Source organism: Sphaeramia orbicularis, chromosome 3, assembly GCF_902148855.1.
Source record: "Sphaeramia orbicularis chromosome 3, fSphaOr1.1, whole genome shotgun sequence".
NCBI classification, from domain to species: Eukaryota; Metazoa; Chordata; class Actinopteri; order Kurtiformes; family Apogonidae; genus Sphaeramia; species Sphaeramia orbicularis.
In genome coordinates, this window is record NC_043959.1 from 2,937,027 (window position 1) to 2,957,031 (window position 20,005).

Genomic DNA, 20,005 nt, shown 5'->3' on the forward strand with positions numbered 1-20,005 from the left:
TTGGCTATTTGATCTGACAGTTAGCTCATGTACAGGGCAGGCTGTCAGCTGCCACACAAGCTGTTAGGTTCCAGTAGATGCAACACACACCGCTGAAAGCACAGGTTAAAAATAAAATTAAAATTAAAAATTATAATAATAATAATAATCATCATAATCATCATAATCATTCGTCTTTCTGCTAAAGTAATACTACATTTCATACCACTATGCTGTTCATTTCAAACATTTTTCATCATTGTGACAATGAAATCCTATATGAAGATGTGTATACGGTATGTTACTTTGGAGATAAGCGTAGCCTGTGTATACAGTTAGTGCAAATTCACACCCTGGACAGAGTGTGAGAAGAGGACATGTCCAGGGAAAAGAGGACATTAGGTCTCCCTAAATTAGCCTATCTGGATATTTCTACTGTGTGTCACTTTGTCTGATTATTTCAGTATTTCTTTCATTAAAGGTGCTCTATGTAAGAATTATGTTCCAAGTCATCATAAAATGGCGCTGACTGTCACCAGACATTAAGCAGTCGTGTTCATTTCAAATACTGATATTGCTGGCAGTAGTAGTCTATGAAGATTATTTTGTGTCTTTATTATGCAAGCAAGGGGGAAAAAAGGAAACAAAAAATGCAGTTTCGAAGAAAAAAAGTCAAGATTTGAAAACAAAAATGAAGGTTTCAAAATTTTTAAGCTTAACAAAATCGATTGTGTTCTCATTTTCTTTCATTTCAGATCTGAAGTTTGTGCTTGCAGGCCAAAATGTTTTGTCATTTTAAAAGTTTTGTTTGGAAATTCAAAGGTTTTGCACCTCTAAATCTTTTGCACGGTGGGAACATGGCCGCCTCAGGGCCCTGCACAATTGGGCAGAACCCCAGCTCACCCTAGGCTCTGTGTCCGACACAGCCAGGGTGCGGCGAGGTCGGCTAGAGCCCCAGGAAACCATGTTCCCATTGCGGTTCCCACCCTGTTCAAGTGGGCAGGAGGACCAGGAACCAGCCACACTGTCAATCCAAAGCAGTGGCGATTTCTCACAGACTGCAGTGGAAGCTCGGCTTCCCCTAAAATTATGAAAATTAAATGGTTAAATCTGTTCGGTTGTGTTTTCATTTCATTGACTCCAAATGTGTTGGAACACGTTCATCTCTCAGACCAGTTGGTTCAGAATCAGCTTTATCCCAAATCAGTGGACTGGATGTTGTTCACTTCTCCTCCATTCCCGTGTCTCTGTTTTCTCATACATCTCTGCTCAGTGCATTTGTCCATAGACACTCAGTGTCCATGCACTTCAATGGGACTGAGTGGAACAGTTTTTTTCATTGCCTCAAAACTGGACAGTAATTGGATAAATGCCACCATGTTGTCCCGCCCCCAGACACCCGGCATTTCTGAGGGTGAATGGAGCTGTGGGCGGAGCTTGGCCAGGCTGGACGCTGGGCTTCCACTTGCTGGTTGGAGGATCAGTCAAAAGGCTGAATCCCATTTGATTGACAGCTATTTTGATATCTACTCCTTCACTGACACAGTTCAGTTTAATACCGTCGCACATTCTGCTGTGAAATCAGAGAAACCACTACGAAATCACTTGTTCATTCCTTGCAGTGTAAATAAAACACACTCATTGTATTTCCTTGTTTCAATTTAATATAATTTCAACGTTTTCTTGTTTACTTGGTACGAAGGTCACTGAGTATTTTCTTAAAAAGGAACTGAGGAGTGAATTTATGTTTAAATAACTTGACTTTTTTTTTTTTGATGTAAGCCGACAATGAGCTTCCCCTGTCTGAAAGACGAGCAGCCACCACTGATCCAAAGTAAGCTACCAATAAAAATCCACCCCTTCTGCTGATTGTAGAACCCGCCCATCACATTCAGTTAAACTTACAAGCAAAACTTTTTGATTTGCAAAAGATTTAGAGGTGCAAAACCTTTGAACTTGCAAACAATACTTTTAAAATGACAAAACATTTTGGCCTGCAAGCAGAAGTTTCAGATCTGAAATGAAAGAAAATGAGAACACAATCGATTCTGTTAAGCTTAAAAATTTTGAAACCTTCATTTTTGTTCTCAAATCTTATTATTTTTTTTTCAAAACTGTTTTTTGTTTGCCTTTTTTTCCCTTTGCTTGCATAATAAAGACACAAAATAATTTTCACAGTACTCCAGCCGAATATTTGTATTTGAAAAGCTAAGTGTCAGCCCTTAAATAATGTTTATGTTGTCATTTTGTGTTTTGGTCTGATGCTCCACCCATCACCCAGTGGTGTAGTCCAGGGTATACGGTGGTATACCGACATATACCTACTTATTCTTCAGTTATCTTTGAGTATACCCATTTCTAAATCCCCCTGATGTGCATCATTCAGTCGTATCTGAGCCAGATTGCTAATTTTTTCTCCTAGGATGGTGACGCCATGACCCGCCCTACTCTACCTCTAATTGGCTAGTACTCACTGCCTTCGCTGATTAGACTGGTTAACTTTAGGCATGAGGAGTGATGAGCCAATCAGGGGCAGAGTAGGGCGGGTCATGCCGAGGAAAATATTTCTAACTAGCGCTGGTCAACCCTGGAACCTGACTGGACACCTCAGATGCCAGTGCCACCCCAGTTGACTGACAGGTCACTGCACGTCTCACTGAAAGATGCGTGATTATTGGAAATGCAAACAAGAAAGGCAGAATAAGTGAGTGACACATATCGAGAGAACCTACTTTCATGGAATACATAATTCTGAGGTCAGTTTTAAGGTGGTTTCAGAATGAGTCACTGTTTTAAACTACTGGTCATATGACTGCACATTTAGAGGAAAAGACATGATGTCACCAATAGTTAAACTGTGTGAGTAGGCTAAAGTTATGAAAGGCTAACGTTATGAAAGGCTAACATTATCCTCTGTTTGTGTCATGTTGAATACATTTCCATTCATGCAGCTGCTTGTGTGTCCAGTAAAATCTACAAACTGCTCCTGATCAAGTCTTGATAATTTTATAATAGTGAGCAAATACTACAGACAGATTTTTGGGTAAACTAAATAGAGTAGTCTTACATAACACCGTTTCTAAAATAGGGCATTTTCTCTGGACTACTTTAAAAAAAAAAGGCAAAAATTGAGAGTATACCCACTTCTCCAGGGACCACTACACCACTGCCATCACCTGTCTCCCAGCCACCAAGTCAGTAGCGTTTCATCATCCAGGTAGCCGGTTCCCACTGAGGTGCAGCTGGAACATTTCTGATCATAAATGTCTGACATTGTAAACCTAAAAGGCCTCTTATTATTCTCAAATACGGCGTGACAAAGTGAGAAACAAAACAGGGATGTCCTATCAACTTGCTTTTTTGCCAGTCTCTTCCTTGACCAAAAATACATAAATATGCCAAACTTCATCAGTCTGCTCTTTCTGGATTTTGTGTGAATCCCTGCACACGCACGTGCGCACGTGTGCACGTGCGCACACACATACACACAGAGAGAGAGAGAGAGAGAGAGAGAGAGAGAGAGAGAGAGAGAGAGAGAGAGAGAGAGAGAGAGAGAGAGAGAGAGAGAGAGGAGAGAGAGAGAGAGAGAGAGAGAGAGAGAGAGAGGGCATTTCCCGGGCAGGTTGTGAACTTAATGGTTTCATGCCTGTTTCTCTATTGTTCCCTGAACCAGAACTGGGACTAAACTGATTTGTGCGCTGGCCTTTTTTTTTTTTTTTTTAAGTGAGTTTGTGTATGTGTTTTTATATGTATATATGGCAACTCACAATCCAAGACTCTGTTATGTGTTTGCATATTTTACAGAATACTGACATTCACAGTGTTGACTTTGACCCTTTCACTAAACGTCACAAATTGGACTTAATTCTGTGTGTAAGATGTAGGCTGATTAAGGAGGAGCTAAGAACAGAAATGGAATATACTGTAATACCTAATATCTTATATTGGAAAAAACACACTGAGCTCAAATTATCCTCCATGCTACAGTATGACTGAAGGGAGTCTATAACCTTTAGAGACCTGGAACTATTTGTGTGGCAACTTACCGATGATTCTTTCTCTACATTTAACCTTTCATAAGTGATTTATGACTATTTATTCTATTATCCTCTGCATTTTGCATTTGTCAGTGAAAATCAGGTATATATTTTCTTATATATGACTAAATTACCTTGTAAAGGTTCATAAAATCTCAGTATATTCAAAGATTACTCTATGAAAGTAGAGAAAACTGAAGAAAAGTGACTTTAGCAAAATGTTAATGTAAAAACAAGTGTCTGTACTACTGCCATGGGCTTCATAGACGATTCATTGTTGCAGATGATGATGGTGTTTCTATGTTCACTAGAGTCTCTAAACGTCTAAAATAGACAAAACCTGATGTGGCTGAAAAGCTGCATTTTGCCTCCTGAGACCCAGTAAAGTAAACGTTTTTATGTATTTTTTTTACCTTAAATAATTGCCTTAATTGGAAACAGCATGATGCAATAGTTTTTTAGACACATTTTCATTTTTTCTTTAAATGAAATGACCTTTAGTCATGTCCTTAGTGACCTTAGTGTTTTCAGTCATTTTATGTGTTTTACTTGTTTTTATCCATTGTATCGTGCTTTTGATAGTGTTGGGCTGTTTTTAATGCCTGAGTGTGGTTTTTAAACTTTGTCTTAGAGCCGTGACAAAAGAGGAATTTCTGTTTTTACTTGGAACCGATAAAGTTTCTACAGTTTCTACAGTTTCTAAAGTCTACAGTTTGTGGTGTGGTTGAAAAACACTTGAACTCTGCTCTTTAACCCTCCAGGATGATTGAAGATTTAGAAAAGAAAAAGGTTTTGCTTGACAATCGACCATATGATATTTGCAGCCTGTTTTACTTTTTTTTAACTTCCAAAAAAGATCATGAACCATGATTGTGGATTTTACTGTAAATAGTAAATTTAAAAAATTGTATTCTATTATCTTGTTATTCTTGAGTCCGGGGGTAGATAATAGATAAAGTGTAAAAGAATTATCTGATCATATTGGTGAAATAGTGGTGAAAAATATACCAAACATGGGTATGATTAACACTTATTTATGTGCTACATAAAGGTAAAATCAGAAGTATTGAAGGACAGCCAAAACAGGTCCAGACCCCTGAGGGTTCAACATTATCTTTCACTATGAACCACTAGATGAATGAGGTACAATCCACTCATGAAATAAAAGCAACTTAAGCTCCACCTTGCTTCTTTTACAAAGACAGAAGATAAAGATGAAGTTCATGCAGTTTCTTGTAGTTACAGTTTCAGATTCCAGAGGGGTCATTCAGGTTTTGTGGGAGGGTCTGGTCTGGGGTCTGGGTTCTGGTCCTCACAGGTCCATCACTGACGTCTCCTCCTGATGTCGTCTACACCCACATCTACAAACCTCAAGAGTGAATTATTAAACACTGTTTGAATGTCGAAGAGTTGATTTCATGATGTGTTTTTGTAAATGTGGGTCCTGATGAAACAGGAAGTGGATTTGAACCGACCTCTGGATCTACTGGATCTGACGACAAACGACCACCGATGGACGAACAGCTCCATCAGACGGGCCTCCTCCTTCACAGAGGATCTGCTTCGCTGTTGTCTTTCCTGAAACACGTTCAGATTAGACCCAGGTTATCCACTGTGACACCCACTGACTCACAACAACACAAATGTACAACTGTGGTGGACGTTTCTGATCAGATGTGTCTTCACAGACCAACACGTTAACTTACATTTGGAGACGATTGCATTTCCTCGTCCTGCTGCAGAAAACAAAAAGAACAAGAAAGTTGTAGATGAAATCCCACTGCACTTGAGCTTTGACAATATGAAAAAATATTAAATATAACTGAATACATGACCTGGACCCGTTGTGGGTCCCATGCCCTATCGTCAGGTCCTGACTGGACTTGACACCTGTGGCTGGTCTGGATCTGAACTGGTCCTCTTCATGTGGTCTCTCTCCTCTGGTCTGCAGCAAAAATGATGAACAAAATGAACAAATGACCCCAAAATGGACAGTTATCAACAAAAATACACAACAATGATGAACAATTGTACAGCAATTTCCAATTAAACAACTAAATGTGTCACCTGTCTACACACAAGACAAATATTCTACTGTGGTGGACATTTCTGAGCAGAGATGTAGAAAAATGCATCTGGAAAAAAGTGGTATCGGTGCATCCCTAGCTATTATATTAATACATTTTGAATTCATTTTACTGCTACAGTTGTATATTGCATTTTACTGTTGTGAGACTGAGCTTACACACACACACACACACACACACACACACACACACACACACACACCTACACACACACACACACACACACACACACACACAGGCCTCTTGGCTCTTATAATATAAATAATAATAGTTGACAGTAAGCCTATCTTTTTCCCACCCCTCAATTATGTGTTGTGGAATTTTCTGGAAAAGACAAAACACAGTTAATGAAAACCTGTTTCTAAACATTCCTCCTTATGGAGGAGACGTGAGTGTCCATGTTAAATTCACTAAGAAACCACGTCTCAAACAAACTGATGTCAGTCCGTAACCACACATCTTGTCTCCAAAATTCTTGCAGCTGAGACTTGTGGAGAGTCTTGTGAGTGTATCGATATATATAATATGTGGGGGAAAAAAGTTAGACCTGAATAAGCAGTGATTGTGGGAACGTGGAGTTTGTCAAACATGTTAGTGACACAAATGTAACTGGGAGTGAACGAGAAAAAAATGGTCACTCTTTGCGCTTAGAGGCCTGTAGATCAAAAACAAAATGTTTTAGGATTAACATGTGAATATTCTCTGAAAGAAAAGAGTTTTCCAACAATTTGATGTATAATTTGTGGCTGAATTCCCAGAAATGTGATTTATGAAGATTTGTTTCTAAGTCATAATGATACTACTACTACTACTACTACTACTACTACTACTAATAATAATAATAATACAAATAATAATAACAAATACAATGAACAATAGTATCTAGTGCCTTGCATTACATGTAAGCACATGATAATATAAGATTTAAAACTTTTTCCTCTTCAGTGCAAGGGTAATTATATTCAAATCTGAGACCTACTTTATTCAGACACTCCTCCAATCTCCCATTCCTCCCCCCTGTGGGGAAACTCAAACTTTACAGCAGCAAGAGATGATGGAGGTTTTAAAATTTTTACTATGATTTTAAAACCTGTGTTTTAGGAATGAAGTATGATGAAATTGCATTTTTTAGGAAACATGAAATTGAAATAAATACATAAGTTTTTAACTATTGCAATTATGAGCTAAGGTTAGTTTTCATTGCATGTAACGTAAATGTTCTATATTGTGTGCACACCTGCCCAGGGACAGCAGATGGAAAGTAGCTTGTAGCTAACTCTGGTGCAAAGTATCTCTTCTCTTTGAAATTAATGCACTTAACACTGAGACACTATTAGGTTTGAATCTGTGCTCTTCTTTTATCAATGTGTGTTGTGTCCTATTATTTTATGCATATTTATGGTACTTGATTAACCTGTTTTTTTTTTAATCTTATAATTTAATTATGCTTTTAGATGTAAAGCACTTTGGGCTTCGTTATGTTGTTGTAAAGTGCTATAGAAATAAACTTTGACTGACTGATTGATTGATTGATAATGTATTTGTACATTGTCTCTGACAAATAAACAATAAACTAAAAACTAAGATAGAAAAGCAATCGGAGAGTGCAGACCTCCGCCAAGGCAGATAGTTTTGCTGTTGTATGATGATGAGTCCTCCACTGACAGATTTGAGGTGTGGAACTCTGATATTCAGGAGATTATATCAGAGGAAGAGTGGGACAGAGCATGGGTTAGGGTTCGGGTTAGGGTTCGGGTTATTGCACTATTCTGGAATAAAATGGATGTACCATCAAAAATTATATGGATAAGGGAAATGACAAGCTATGTCACACTGGAAAAACTGATCTATGTTATTAGAGGGAGGTCAGAGGAATTTGAAGAAATGTGGAAATCTTTACTAAAATTCCTTAACCAATGGGGTGCACACACAGCCACCTACTTCATCATAATGGAAATGTGGAGTTGTTCCATGTGTGGAATGTCACATTTTATTTTCTAAGATGTTTCTTTTCTTTTGTTTCTTGGTCTGTCTTATAAAAAGTGTAAAAAATGATAAAAACTTAAAAAAAAAAAAAAAAAAAAAAGTAATAAGTGACCAGATGCACTTTGTAAGTAATGCTGAATCTGACATTTCTATGACTTTGACCTCATTCCACCTGGATATTGTGTGCCAGTGCCAGACTGAAAAGCCTCAGCCTGAGACTTGTGCCTCTGGGTGGGTCTGCCGTGGCCGGGCTGGAAAGGCTGTTCTCACGTACAGGGCAGGCTGTCAGCTGCCACTCAAGCTGTCAGGCACCAGTAGATGCATCACTCATCACAGAGCAGAGGTTAATATAATACTAATAATATTATTGATAATAATAATAATAATGATAATATTCTAAAATTGGTTCTTGTTTAATTCTAATATACCATCATGCACTACAAGGCAGTCCACAAACATTCACAGTCAATTCTCACGTATAACACTAGGTCAATTTAATATCAAAAATATAATATATAAATATGTTATCTTAGGGGACATGGACGGTACATGAACAGAATAAAATGATCAGTCTTTCTGTTACAAACACATGGACATGAACCAACATAAATGAATAAAAAAACTTAAGAATTAACATTTTAACTTTTTTTTTTGCTGTCACAACATTCTCTCATCTTAAGGGACGTGGACATTACATGTACAAATCAAATGAAGAGCCTCTCTGGCCAATCAGAGGCCAGAAAAGCCGTACCCTCCCCTTCCATCCTGTGTTTCGCGGCCTGGGATTTTGTCTGTCAGGGAGGCCTTTAGCACAATTAGGACTGAGCCGATTACAGAATTCTGGCTTAATACTACTACCTATAATTAAATTGACAACTGATGTCATTTTGTATTTTTCATTTTACTATTGTCATTTTTTTTATAACCCTCTTTGTGCCAGGAAAACAAAGAAGTATTTATTAGAATAAAATGAAAACAGATCAACTTTCAGGGTTTAATTTCATTTTCAATTTCAGAAAAACAGAAAGAAAACCTTGAAGTGACACAACATACAAAGAGTTAAAATTACATCTGCAATATTGATCAATAGTCAATATCAGCAAATACCCTAGTCCATATTAATATTCTAATAATAAATGTTTTTATTTTGTTATAATTTCTCAGTTATAATTTAGCAGTTTTCAATAATCAATCAATTTAATTTTGATTTGGATCTAAATATTTTATTTTATATTTTTTTTTGGCTCCTTTTGAGTTCTGGAGAACGTTTAAGAAAAAAATGATATTGGAATAATGATAATTATCATGATATAAAGTTATCTATTGTACATGTGTGTTTTGATTTGTGGGGGGAATTTGCGGAATAGTTCAATAACATATAAAACACTTTTAATCTGAACTCTGATGCTCTCTAATCTTGTGCTGTATGTCGTTGTATTTGTTTCATCCTTGTCCTGCCCTTGTTTTGTACACTTATTTATGTTGCATTTTTTCATTCACTAAAGCAGGTTTTGAATACATGACTTAAGGATCTAATTATTTTCACTTCTTTAACCCTTTCCTGCATAGTGGTCACTCCAGTGGACAGTTATTCCACAGCTGTTCTCTTGTATGTTCATGGGTTTTGTTATTTTAGTTCCATATCAGCCAACACACTGGACTCTTATGTACCATCCCATACACTGACATTCATACCATTACTGTAAATTTATGTTCTTGATAAACCTGATCTGCACTAACATGTTTGACTGTAAATCTATTGCTAATTGTTATTAGACAGTAATTAGTAGTTTTCTTAAAAAAAGAAAAAAAAATATTTTTTTTTTGCATATTATCTCCATGAAGTGAGTAATAACCAGTATTAGAGTATGATAAAATGTGAGAAAACATCAGATTAGCAGCATTAAAAATGTTTTTATTTCATAGTAGATCACTTTCTGATATTGTGTTTAAATTCATGTTTCTTTGCTTCAAAAATTAAACACATGGTGTCCAGATGAGTAGACATTTTTAAACTCCATGCAAAAAAGGTTCACTTTTTTTTTTTAATGCATAAAAAGGAATAAAAAAAAACTTGACTAAGGTTTTCATAATTCATGCATGAAAGGGTTAAAATATAAACAGTGTGAAATCTATAAAATGTTTATTCCAACTCGAACTGTGAACCAGTGTTTTCCGTGTTATTTTTATGACCGCTAGAGGGCGAACCAACCCACGGCGTCAGCGGACACTGAACCGGAAGTAGCTGTTTTTATCACCGAAGAAGAAACCTAGCAAACAAACACACGCCGAAGTTTTCTCATCCCGTTTCTATTAGGTTTTTCTGCAGCTCACGCTTTCATCACACGGTTTTTAGAGGAGGGTCGTCATGCCGGTGATTTGTGCAGCGTTTGGGTGTAATAACAAGTTTGTCAAAGGGTCAGAAATAAGATTTTACAGGTAAGTTTTCAGCGAGAAGGAGGAAATAATGGAGCCTGTGTTATGAACTGATGCTCCATCATGTGCCTTAAAATCATCTTAGACAGTTGGTAATTTTTTTTATTAGACGTTAAAACATGAATCAGTTTCTCTGATTCTAATGTTAGGTGTATATGGAGTGAATGTAGATGGAATTGCACACTTCCCAATCTGCACATCTTTACAGAGGGTAACTGGTATTCATGTGTATTTCTTTTACTTATATTGATAATATACTGCATGTCAAGTACGTATTGTACAAAATTGCTTGAGGTAATTGTGTGTTAATAGGTTGTTTTAATATGTATATTTAGTTACATACATATTTAGTGCTATATATGTGTGTGTATATTTTATTTAATATTTTTTGTGTGCTTTCTCCTTTTTTTTTTTTTTTTTAACTTAATTTTCTAGTTTTTCTTCTACCACATGGAGCTACTGTAACCACACAATTTCCTCTAGGATTCATAAAGTATTCTGAATCTGAATCTGTAAAACTGTAGATAATAGGTAAATGCAATTTAACCTTCAGGACTTTACTCTCCAGTGTTGTTTAAAAAAAATAAAAATGCACCAAAAACATCATTAGGGTATGCCAGTTTCTTCTGAACTTTTGGCAGGAGATAATGCTCAATAATTTTATTTTGCTTTAATTGACGGGCAAAATATGCATAGTCATTGTTCTGTTAAAAAAGACTATTGCAAATAATGTCAGATCATTATTCTGTTAAAGTTTAAAGGCTGAATTGTGTCCCTGAGTGAAGGAAATGACATGTATTTTTTGTATTCATCTGAGCTTCATGGTTATAACATCAGAATAAACGTGATAAAACTATTATACTAGGTGTATTACACATTAAAATATACATGGCTTTTTAAGCCATTAAAGGTGCAACCAATTAATTGACTCAAAGAGATCCAAAAAAATCATTCAGCCACAATTCTCCTGAATCAAAGCTTTGTTTCCTTCATTTCTCTGCTGTTAAACATTGGTTCCACTGTTGTGTTTCACACGGACGCTTATTGTGACGCACAAAGAAACTTCAATTCAGGAAAACTGCAATAGAATATTTCCCTTCAATCAATTCGAGTCGATTAATCGAATCATGAATTTTTGCATTCGCTTCAAGCACCTAATCGATTAATCGGTTGCAGCTCTATGTGCCATTATTGACACTATAAAAATGTAGAATCCAGTAAACAAGAACGTTGTATATCACTTGTACAGGTGAGAGGCTCCACCCAGTTGTATTTTTTCTAAACATAGATAAACATGTGAACTGTGTGATCACCATGTACACATTCCCAGTGCTGGGATTGCTCTGTCATCTGTTTGTCTGACAGTTTCTCATCGACTTACCAGGTGTGACGCTGATGAGATGCTGCCTTTTTCCAAACTTTTTTCTCATTCTTCCACATGGCAGGTTTCCGCTCAGTAAACCTCAACTCGCCAGCAAATGGGTGCAAAGTCTGGGGATGAAAAACTTCCTCCCGACCCCCAACACCTGCCTCTGCTCAGAGCACTTCAGGACAGACTGCTTCAGGGACTACAACGGAAAACAGTTTCTGAGGGAAGACGCTGTACCCACCATATTCACTCATGACTCATCAAAGGTGTGGCTTCACAACAGTATACACACTGGCAAGAAAAGGTTTGGAAAACACCAAAACATTTATGTATTTTAATACAACTTAGTAGTTTTAAGCAGTGAAATGTAAATGGATGAATACCACAACACGGAAAACATATTGATTATTTAAATGTACCAATTTAATCAGCACATAAACCAAAGACTTAAACGATTACCTTTCTTACATCATACATAAGATATCAATATTTGGTACTTAATCAGTGTTCAACTTGTGAACTTTGTAACTACTTCCAGAAATGTATGCATGTATTTGTGATCATGCATCTCTTCCTATGACTTGAAACACCATAAAATGAGTTCATGAGTTTTCTTTTGGCTCGTCCTACACAGCCTAATTTACAATAAACTTGTTAGTCTGTTCTCATGTTCTGGGAAAGAGACATTATTTCATGCAAGAACTACCCATGAAATTAAAAATGTCTTTTATAAGATGTATTCTGTAATGTCATAAAACAGGATGAAACTGGATCCAGTAAGAACAGAAGTTTCTGGAGAACGTCCAAAAAGTGCTTAGGAGGGTTTTTGTTGAAATATAAATCTCTAACTGCTTCTGAATTGTCAACATCATTAAATAAACTGAGAGGAACTGGTGAGTACAGACAGAGTTTCCAAGAAAAACCCATAGAAATCAGAAGAAATCGCTGAACTGGTCTAAGTGAAGGCTTGACCATCTCTGTCACTACATTTGAATCCCAGTGAGCTGGAGTGGGAGAAGTTGGAACGAAGAGTTCAGAAAAAGAGGCGAAGCAGCACAATAAACCTTTGAGAAGTGCTGCACAAGGTCTGGGAGGAAATCACTGATGGATATCTGTTACAACTCATAAGATGAATGCCTTGAATGTATCAGGGACTTATTGCAGCTCATTAAATGTAATCATTGTTCTGTACTGGAGCCATTTATGACTGACCAGTGCTTACAAGTGCATTATTGTTCAGACTTTTGTGTTTTGTTATCCATTTGCAAACAGTTGATGGCATAAAACCAACAAAATATAATAAAAGAAGGATAAATGTTTAGCTCTTTCTAAACATTTTCTTGCCTGGGTTCATAATGTAGTATTTTCACACAAGTGTCCATTTATAGTGTCCTAAATGAAAAGCTGTCAGTGAACAAGTGTTTGTAAAATCTTATCAGATTGAACTTCGCAAAAGAGTGACACCAAAGGAAACAAATGCTCCAAATCCAGTTTCAACTCAAGCGGACAGAGACAGAGCGCGAGATGCTGCAGGTCTACGCAGAGATAAAAGAGGTGGAATGAGGGTGAGTTCTCTGCTGGTTTTGTCTGTTATGAACATGGGTTCTCCTGGGATTTGGAGGGGTTCAGACTCTGTGGCTGCAGTTGAGGTAAGGGGGTGATATTATTTCACTAAAAACTGTCTTGTGTGTCTGTCTGTGTAATAAGGCTATGAAATGGATAGAGTTTATTTTGACGTGTAATATTTTTGCCTTTTGTGCAGGATTGGTTAGAATTAATTTTGACGTGTAGGATTTGTTAAAATCAACTTACAACTCTCAGCAGTTTTTTTCACTTTTCATTAGTGCTGCAAAAAAAAACTTACCTACTGCAAGTTTTATAATGATAGGGAAAGTGATGATGAATTGTTTTGTCTAAGGATGAAACGACACTGACAAAACAGACTTCTTAGTGTTTTGCTTTTATGATCAAAAATGCCAAAATTGTCATCAGGAACCTAGTGATTATTTGATTCATATTTAATGATGCAGGGATCAGTTAGTCTCAGTCTCTAAACCATGAACCTCAGTGACTCACAATATGGAGTAACCTGTCATAGAATAAACTGCACCGTTTTATCTCATCACAGGGAGGACGAGGAGGACGTGGAGGCAAACATGGGTCTGACAGGTGAGCCATGTCTTTGTTCTTACAGTAACTCGTCTGAAACTGGAGGGTCAACGTTTCTCTTGTGTCCTCTGAGCTGTTCAGTTAAATGAATGACAGTTCAGTACCTACATCATCCAAAACAAACCACTCCACGGTTCTTTTGTATCGAGCTATTGAAGGGCTGTTGAGCAAAACGAAGTGAACTGTTGTGTAGCATTTCAATCCAATAATGTTAGGTCCATCTATACCTGCAGCTACATGGCAAGGTTATAATAGTTTTGGATTTTTAATTATAGTTTAGTTTTAATTAGTTTTGACTTTTTTTTCTCTTATTCAGTTAGTTTTAATTAGTTTTTAGAGCAGGTTTGTTAGTTTTTATTAGTTATCGTTTTTTTCTGAATGCTTAGTTTTAGTTTAGTTTAGTTTAGTTTTAGTATTAGTTTTAGTTATTTCATATATTTTATCTTCCTCATCATCCTATTCAAAGAAATTAGTGAGGCGTGGATATGGGTTACCCTGGACACTTTATTTGGGGGTCGGGTTAGGGCGACTCATGGACTGAGCAGAGACACAATGTACCGTACAATGTATAAATTCCCTATAGCAGGTTGAGGGGGGGTGCAATCCATACACGTCACTTACGTGAAACAATGCGAAGATGTGCAAAGCATGAGAGGAGATGCACAAAGCAGCCAGCAGTTAAAGCAGATAGAAACATATATAAACCAGCTAACCAGCAGTTAAAGCAGATAGAAACATATATAAACCAGCTAACCAGCAGTTAAAGCAGACAGAAACATATATAAACCAGCTAACCAGCAGTTAAAGCAGATAGGAACATATATAAACCACTTATAAACATATATAACCCAGTTCCTCATCAGTAAACCACACCTTAGCAGATCTCTCATCTCTTAATCATCTCCAGTTCCATTATTAGCCAACTTTGCTTCAGTTCAGTTCAGCTAGCTGTAGCTAGTAACATCAAACGTTTTTTAACATTCTAACAGGTTCCATACCTCTGTAATTGGATTAGTTTTCATCCTCCTCTTTTCTCCTCTTCTAAACTGTGCAGTTCAGGCCTTGGAAGGCCTTTTCATGGTGATAAACTCTCCAGTTTTAACCTGGATGCTAGTTCAACACTGACTCTGTCCTTTAGCTCTGCTCTGTCTCTGTCACTCACGCGCACACACACGGTACGCCAAAATAAAAAAAAATAAAAAAACCCGACCCCGTGTATCACTAAACTAAACCCCAGACAGGACTGTGCTGCTGTGTCCCAGCTTTAGTCTGTATGTTCCAGGTAGAGTGGGGACCAGAAGACCACTGGAAACCACCAGTGAGCAGACATGACAGACTGTGTAGTGTCGTATGGTGTCACCAGCTCAAACTGCTGGAGCGAAATGAATTAATTTCATATCAATCCGACATTGACAAAGACGAAAACGAAGGGAATTGTATCCATAATTTTTATACGTTTTAGTTAGTTTTGTAAGCTCACGATACAGTTTCAGTTATCGTTTTTTTCTTTTAATTAGAGTTTTTATTAATTTCAGTTAACGAAAATGTTTTTTCAATTTTAGTTTCGTCATTTCGTTCGTTTTCGTTAACAATAATAACCTTGCTACATGGATGTTAAAATATTAATTTACAAGGAAGAGTGATCAGTACACGGATGATACATGACATGACGGTCAAAAACTTCCTTTTATTTCATTAGCGTCATAGCATAATTGCCAAAGTCATACACTATATGGACACAAGTACTGGAACATGTTGAATTCAGGTGTTTCTTTTCTAACAGGGGTCTGGGATACGAAACAATAAGGACAAATGTCCTAATATAGTTTTATATCATGATAAATATCATATTGATTATTAATATTGATGTTTATATCTCAAATCAGCATGAACAGGACATCTTCCAGCTGAAGACATGATGTGTTCAGAAAGTTTGGTCCATATACTTTATAAACACCAGTATTTCCTTTTTGATTTTAATAGGAGAGTTTTCTTCCTAAGTGAGATGTGAAGAAATTATTATTTACAGTCAGAGCACAAAAAATATTTTTGAAATTTAGAGGTAGAACATTTAAAATCATAGTTATGGATAGAAAAAAGCCAAAACAAAATGTTAAGAGAAATAACCATCTCTGAGGCCTTTTGGAAGCAAAGGTAACAGTTTAAACCAAACTAACCAATGCAGTGATATTTATCACAATATAAAACTGCGAACTAAACCCATGGGGATCCAGGGGTTCTAGATGTGGTAGTTTTTATGCTGTTGTGTATTTGTGCATGCTGTACCACATTTGTCCAGCAGTCACCGCCAAAGTTCTGGGTATAGCAACGTGATTGTAAAGCTGTTGTTTACCAAAATGACTAATATCTCCCAAAGTATCGGTCCTATCACCTTGCTGTTTTCGCTAGTCTGTTCCTTGACCAAAAATCCATAAGTATGACAAACTGCAGCAGTCAGCTCTTTCTGGATTTTGTGTGAATCCGGAGGCACACATACATGCACGCACACAGAGGCCACTTGGCTTTTATAATATTATGACATTTATCATTACTGTTTTGAAGCTCAAACCCTGTTATAAAAAGAAATACCTGAATTCAACGTATTCCAATACTTTTGTCCATGTAGTGTATGGGGATGGGAATCAAGAACTGGTTCTTTTTGAGAACCGGTTCCCAGTAGCTCAGTTCCTTGGAATCGTTTGCCTGCCTGCTTAACGATTCTGCTTAACGATTCTGCCTTCGTTGTGCATGCGCGATGACATCACATGTGTGCTGCATTGTTTTGGTCAGAATGTCGACAACATGGCGTTGAGGCAGAAACGGTCTAAACAGACCACACCAGGTCCAAACAGACCACACCAGGTCCAAACAGACCACACCAGGTCCAACCAGACCACACCAGGTCCAAACAGACCACACCAGGTCCAAACAGACCACACCAGGTCCAACCAGACCACACCAGGTCCAAACAGACCACACCAGGTTTAAACAGACCACACCAGGTCCAAACAGACCACACCAGGTCCAACCAGACCACACCAGGTCCAACCAGACCACACCAGGTCCAAACAGACCACACCAGGTCCAAACAGACCACACCAGGTCCAAACAGACCACACCAGGTTTAAACAGACCACACCAGGTCTAAACAGACCACACCAGGTCCAAACAGACCACACCAGGTCCAACCAGACCACACCAGGTCCAACCAGACCACACCAGGTCCAAACAGACCACACCAGGTCCAAACAGACCACACCAGGTCCAACCAGACCACACCAGGTCCAACCAGACCACACCAGGTCCAAACAGACCACACCAGGTCCAAACAGACCACACCAGGTTTAAACAGACCACACCAGGTCTAAACAGACCACACCAGGTCCAAACAGACCACACCAGGTCCAAACAGACCACACCAGGTTTAAACAGACCACACCAGGTCTAAACAGACCACACCAGGTCCAAACAGACCACACCAGGTCCAACCAGACCACACCAGGTCCAACCAGACCACACCAGGTCCAAACAGACCACACCAGGTCCAACCAGACCACACCAGGTTTAAACAGACCACACCAGGTCCAAACAGACCACACCAGGTCCAAACAGACCACACCAGGTCCAAACAGACCACACCAGGTTTAAACAGACCACACCAGGTCCAAACAGACCACACCAGGTCCAAACAGACCACACCAGGTCTAAACAGACCACACCAGGTCCAAACAGACCACACCTGGTCTAAACAGACCACACCAGGTCCAAACAGACCACACCAGGTCCAAACAGACCACACCAGGTCCAGTTGAACACTGTCAAAGCTTCCATTTCTTCTAAAGGTGGAATCCCTCCAATCTGCTCAAACATTTGTCCACATGTGATTCATTTACAGGAATCTCACATATTTGATTCACTACTTAGTGACACTTGTGAATCTAACGGCAGAGTGAACAACAACAGCAACAAATGTTGTACCCCCTCAAATACAAGTTTCTGAAGGTAGGGGAAAGGAAATGAGGTGCACAACAACAGGAGCCAAGCCGAACTGGCAATATGCGGCAATCGAGGAATTAGTGAAGCATCTTAAGTTTCACTTTCACTGTAACCCCCCCCCCCCCCAAACCAGGCCCGGCATCATCTGTTCTTATTATTTGTACATACTGTATCTGGTACATTTTCTGTGCAGATGGAAATATAAAAGACAGTTAATGCAAACACCTGTTTGTACTCTTTTATTCCTTCGCCCAATGAGAATCGATAAGAGAATCGGATCGATAAGCAATATCAATAATGGAATCGGAATTGTTAAATTCTTATCGATTCCCATCCCTAGTAGTGTATGACTTAGGCAGTTACGCTATGAAGCTAATGTTTGTATTTTTTGAATGTTTTACGTTGCACCAGCACCACCTACTGGTCAAACCAAACCATTACAAAGGAAAATCTTGCACAGGCAGACGAATCCAATGAACAAATACAAAAATATACAAATATGGCTCCCACAAGATTAAAATTAAATCTGGTTCCAAAGTCAAAGCATCCTCACCTCATTTAAAATAAGTGCTCAAAGCCAGTCTTGTATCTTTAGAGTTAATGGTCACATGTTAACATCATTTCCTTTTGTGTTTGTAGACAAGCCATCGGTGCCAAGAGCCGAGTGTACGACAACAAAGGCCGTCTGCTGTCCAACGGCAAAGACATGTGCGACTGTCTGGACGTGGACTGCATGGGCTGCTTCTACCCCTGCCCCAGGTGTGGATCGCGCAAATGTGGGGTCGAGTGCCGATGCGACAGGAAGTGGCTTTATGAGCAGGTGGAGGTGGAGGGAGGAGAGATCATTCGGAATAAGTTTGCCGTTTGATAAAACTCTTCGGTGTTCACACGTGGAGGCTGGTCCAAATCCCTCCCTGAAAAGACTGTGATGCTTTTCTGAGGAACTTTTACTGAAGTTTGCTGATGTTTAGCAGGTTTTACGAAGTGTTCACCTGAATATTGGATGTGCATTTTGTTGCACTTCTTTGTTCTTTTTTTTTCCTGTTTTTTCATACTGTAAAACTGTTTTTATGGTTCAACATTCGTTACCTTTTTTTAATGCAATACATTTGCTGTGTTGCTGTATGTTCCACAGGAATATGTTAAGCCTGTCATATTGTAGTGTAGTACATCAGAGAATATACAGCGAGTTGGTCGTTATTTAACAATAAACACTCTTTTTTTTTTAAAGAGTCTACTCATTTTTATTTGTTAGACAGGTGGAAGGTGATATGTTTTACTTCATAGAGACCTGGAACTAATGTTTATGCTGCTAGCACCAAGGTTATTATCGTTAACGAAATGACGAAAACTAGAATTGAATAAACATTTTCGTTAACTGAAATAAAAACTATAATTAAAAGAAAAAAATGCTAACCGACTGAAACTGCATTGTGTTTACAAAACTAACTAAAATGTATAAAAATTATGGATAAAATTCCCTTTTGTTTTCATCTTTGTCAATGTCGGATTGATACAAAATGGATTTATTTCGTTCTAGCAATTTTCTGTGCTGTCTCCATACGACACTTTTTGGTCCGTCACTTGTGGTTTCCAGTCGTCTTCTGGTCCCCACTCTACCTGGAAACATGGAGACTAAAGATTGCAGAAAGCAGCAGAGTCCTGTCTGGGATTTATTTGAATCTGACGACAGAGACGAAGAGAAAAGAGACCACTAAACTAAAATTAACACTAAAACTAAACTACAACTAAGCATTTAGAAAAAAATTAAAACTAATAAAAACTCGCAAACCTGCTCAAAAAATGAATTAAAACGAACTGAATTACAGAAAAAAAATCAAAACTAAATTAAACTAAACTATAATGAAAAATCCTAAACTATTGGAACCTTGGCTAGTACACAGTGCTACATACATTAAATCTGAAAAAGTGTTTAAAGTCTTCCC

At 37.9% G+C, this 20,005-nt stretch overlaps 1 protein-coding gene and 1 long non-coding RNA gene across 2 annotated transcripts; one reads left to right on the top strand and one right to left on the bottom strand.

The window, feature by feature from the left end:
* Window positions 1–5,263: 5,263 nt before the first annotated feature.
* On the bottom strand, window positions 5,264–5,762 carry LOC115439423 (uncharacterized). Its single transcript, XR_003938259.1, has 3 exons — window positions 5,723–5,762; window positions 5,492–5,594; window positions 5,264–5,377 (listed from the first exon to the last, which is right to left on the bottom strand). It is a non-coding gene; the product is annotated as an uncharacterized LOC115439423 (long non-coding RNA).
* A 4,596-nt stretch (window positions 5,763–10,358) lies between these two features.
* Window positions 10,359–19,285, top strand: arl14ep (ADP-ribosylation factor-like 14 effector protein). Its single transcript, XM_030159899.1, has 5 exons — window positions 10,359–10,528; window positions 11,971–12,160; window positions 13,334–13,459; window positions 14,023–14,063; window positions 18,699–19,285. Exons 1-5 carry the CDS (start codon window positions 10,458–10,460, stop codon window positions 18,925–18,927), a joined length of 657 nt encoding a protein of 218 aa, XP_030015759.1. The 5' UTR covers window positions 10,359–10,457; the 3' UTR covers window positions 18,928–19,285.
* The last annotated feature ends 720 nt before the right edge of the window (window positions 19,286–20,005 follow it).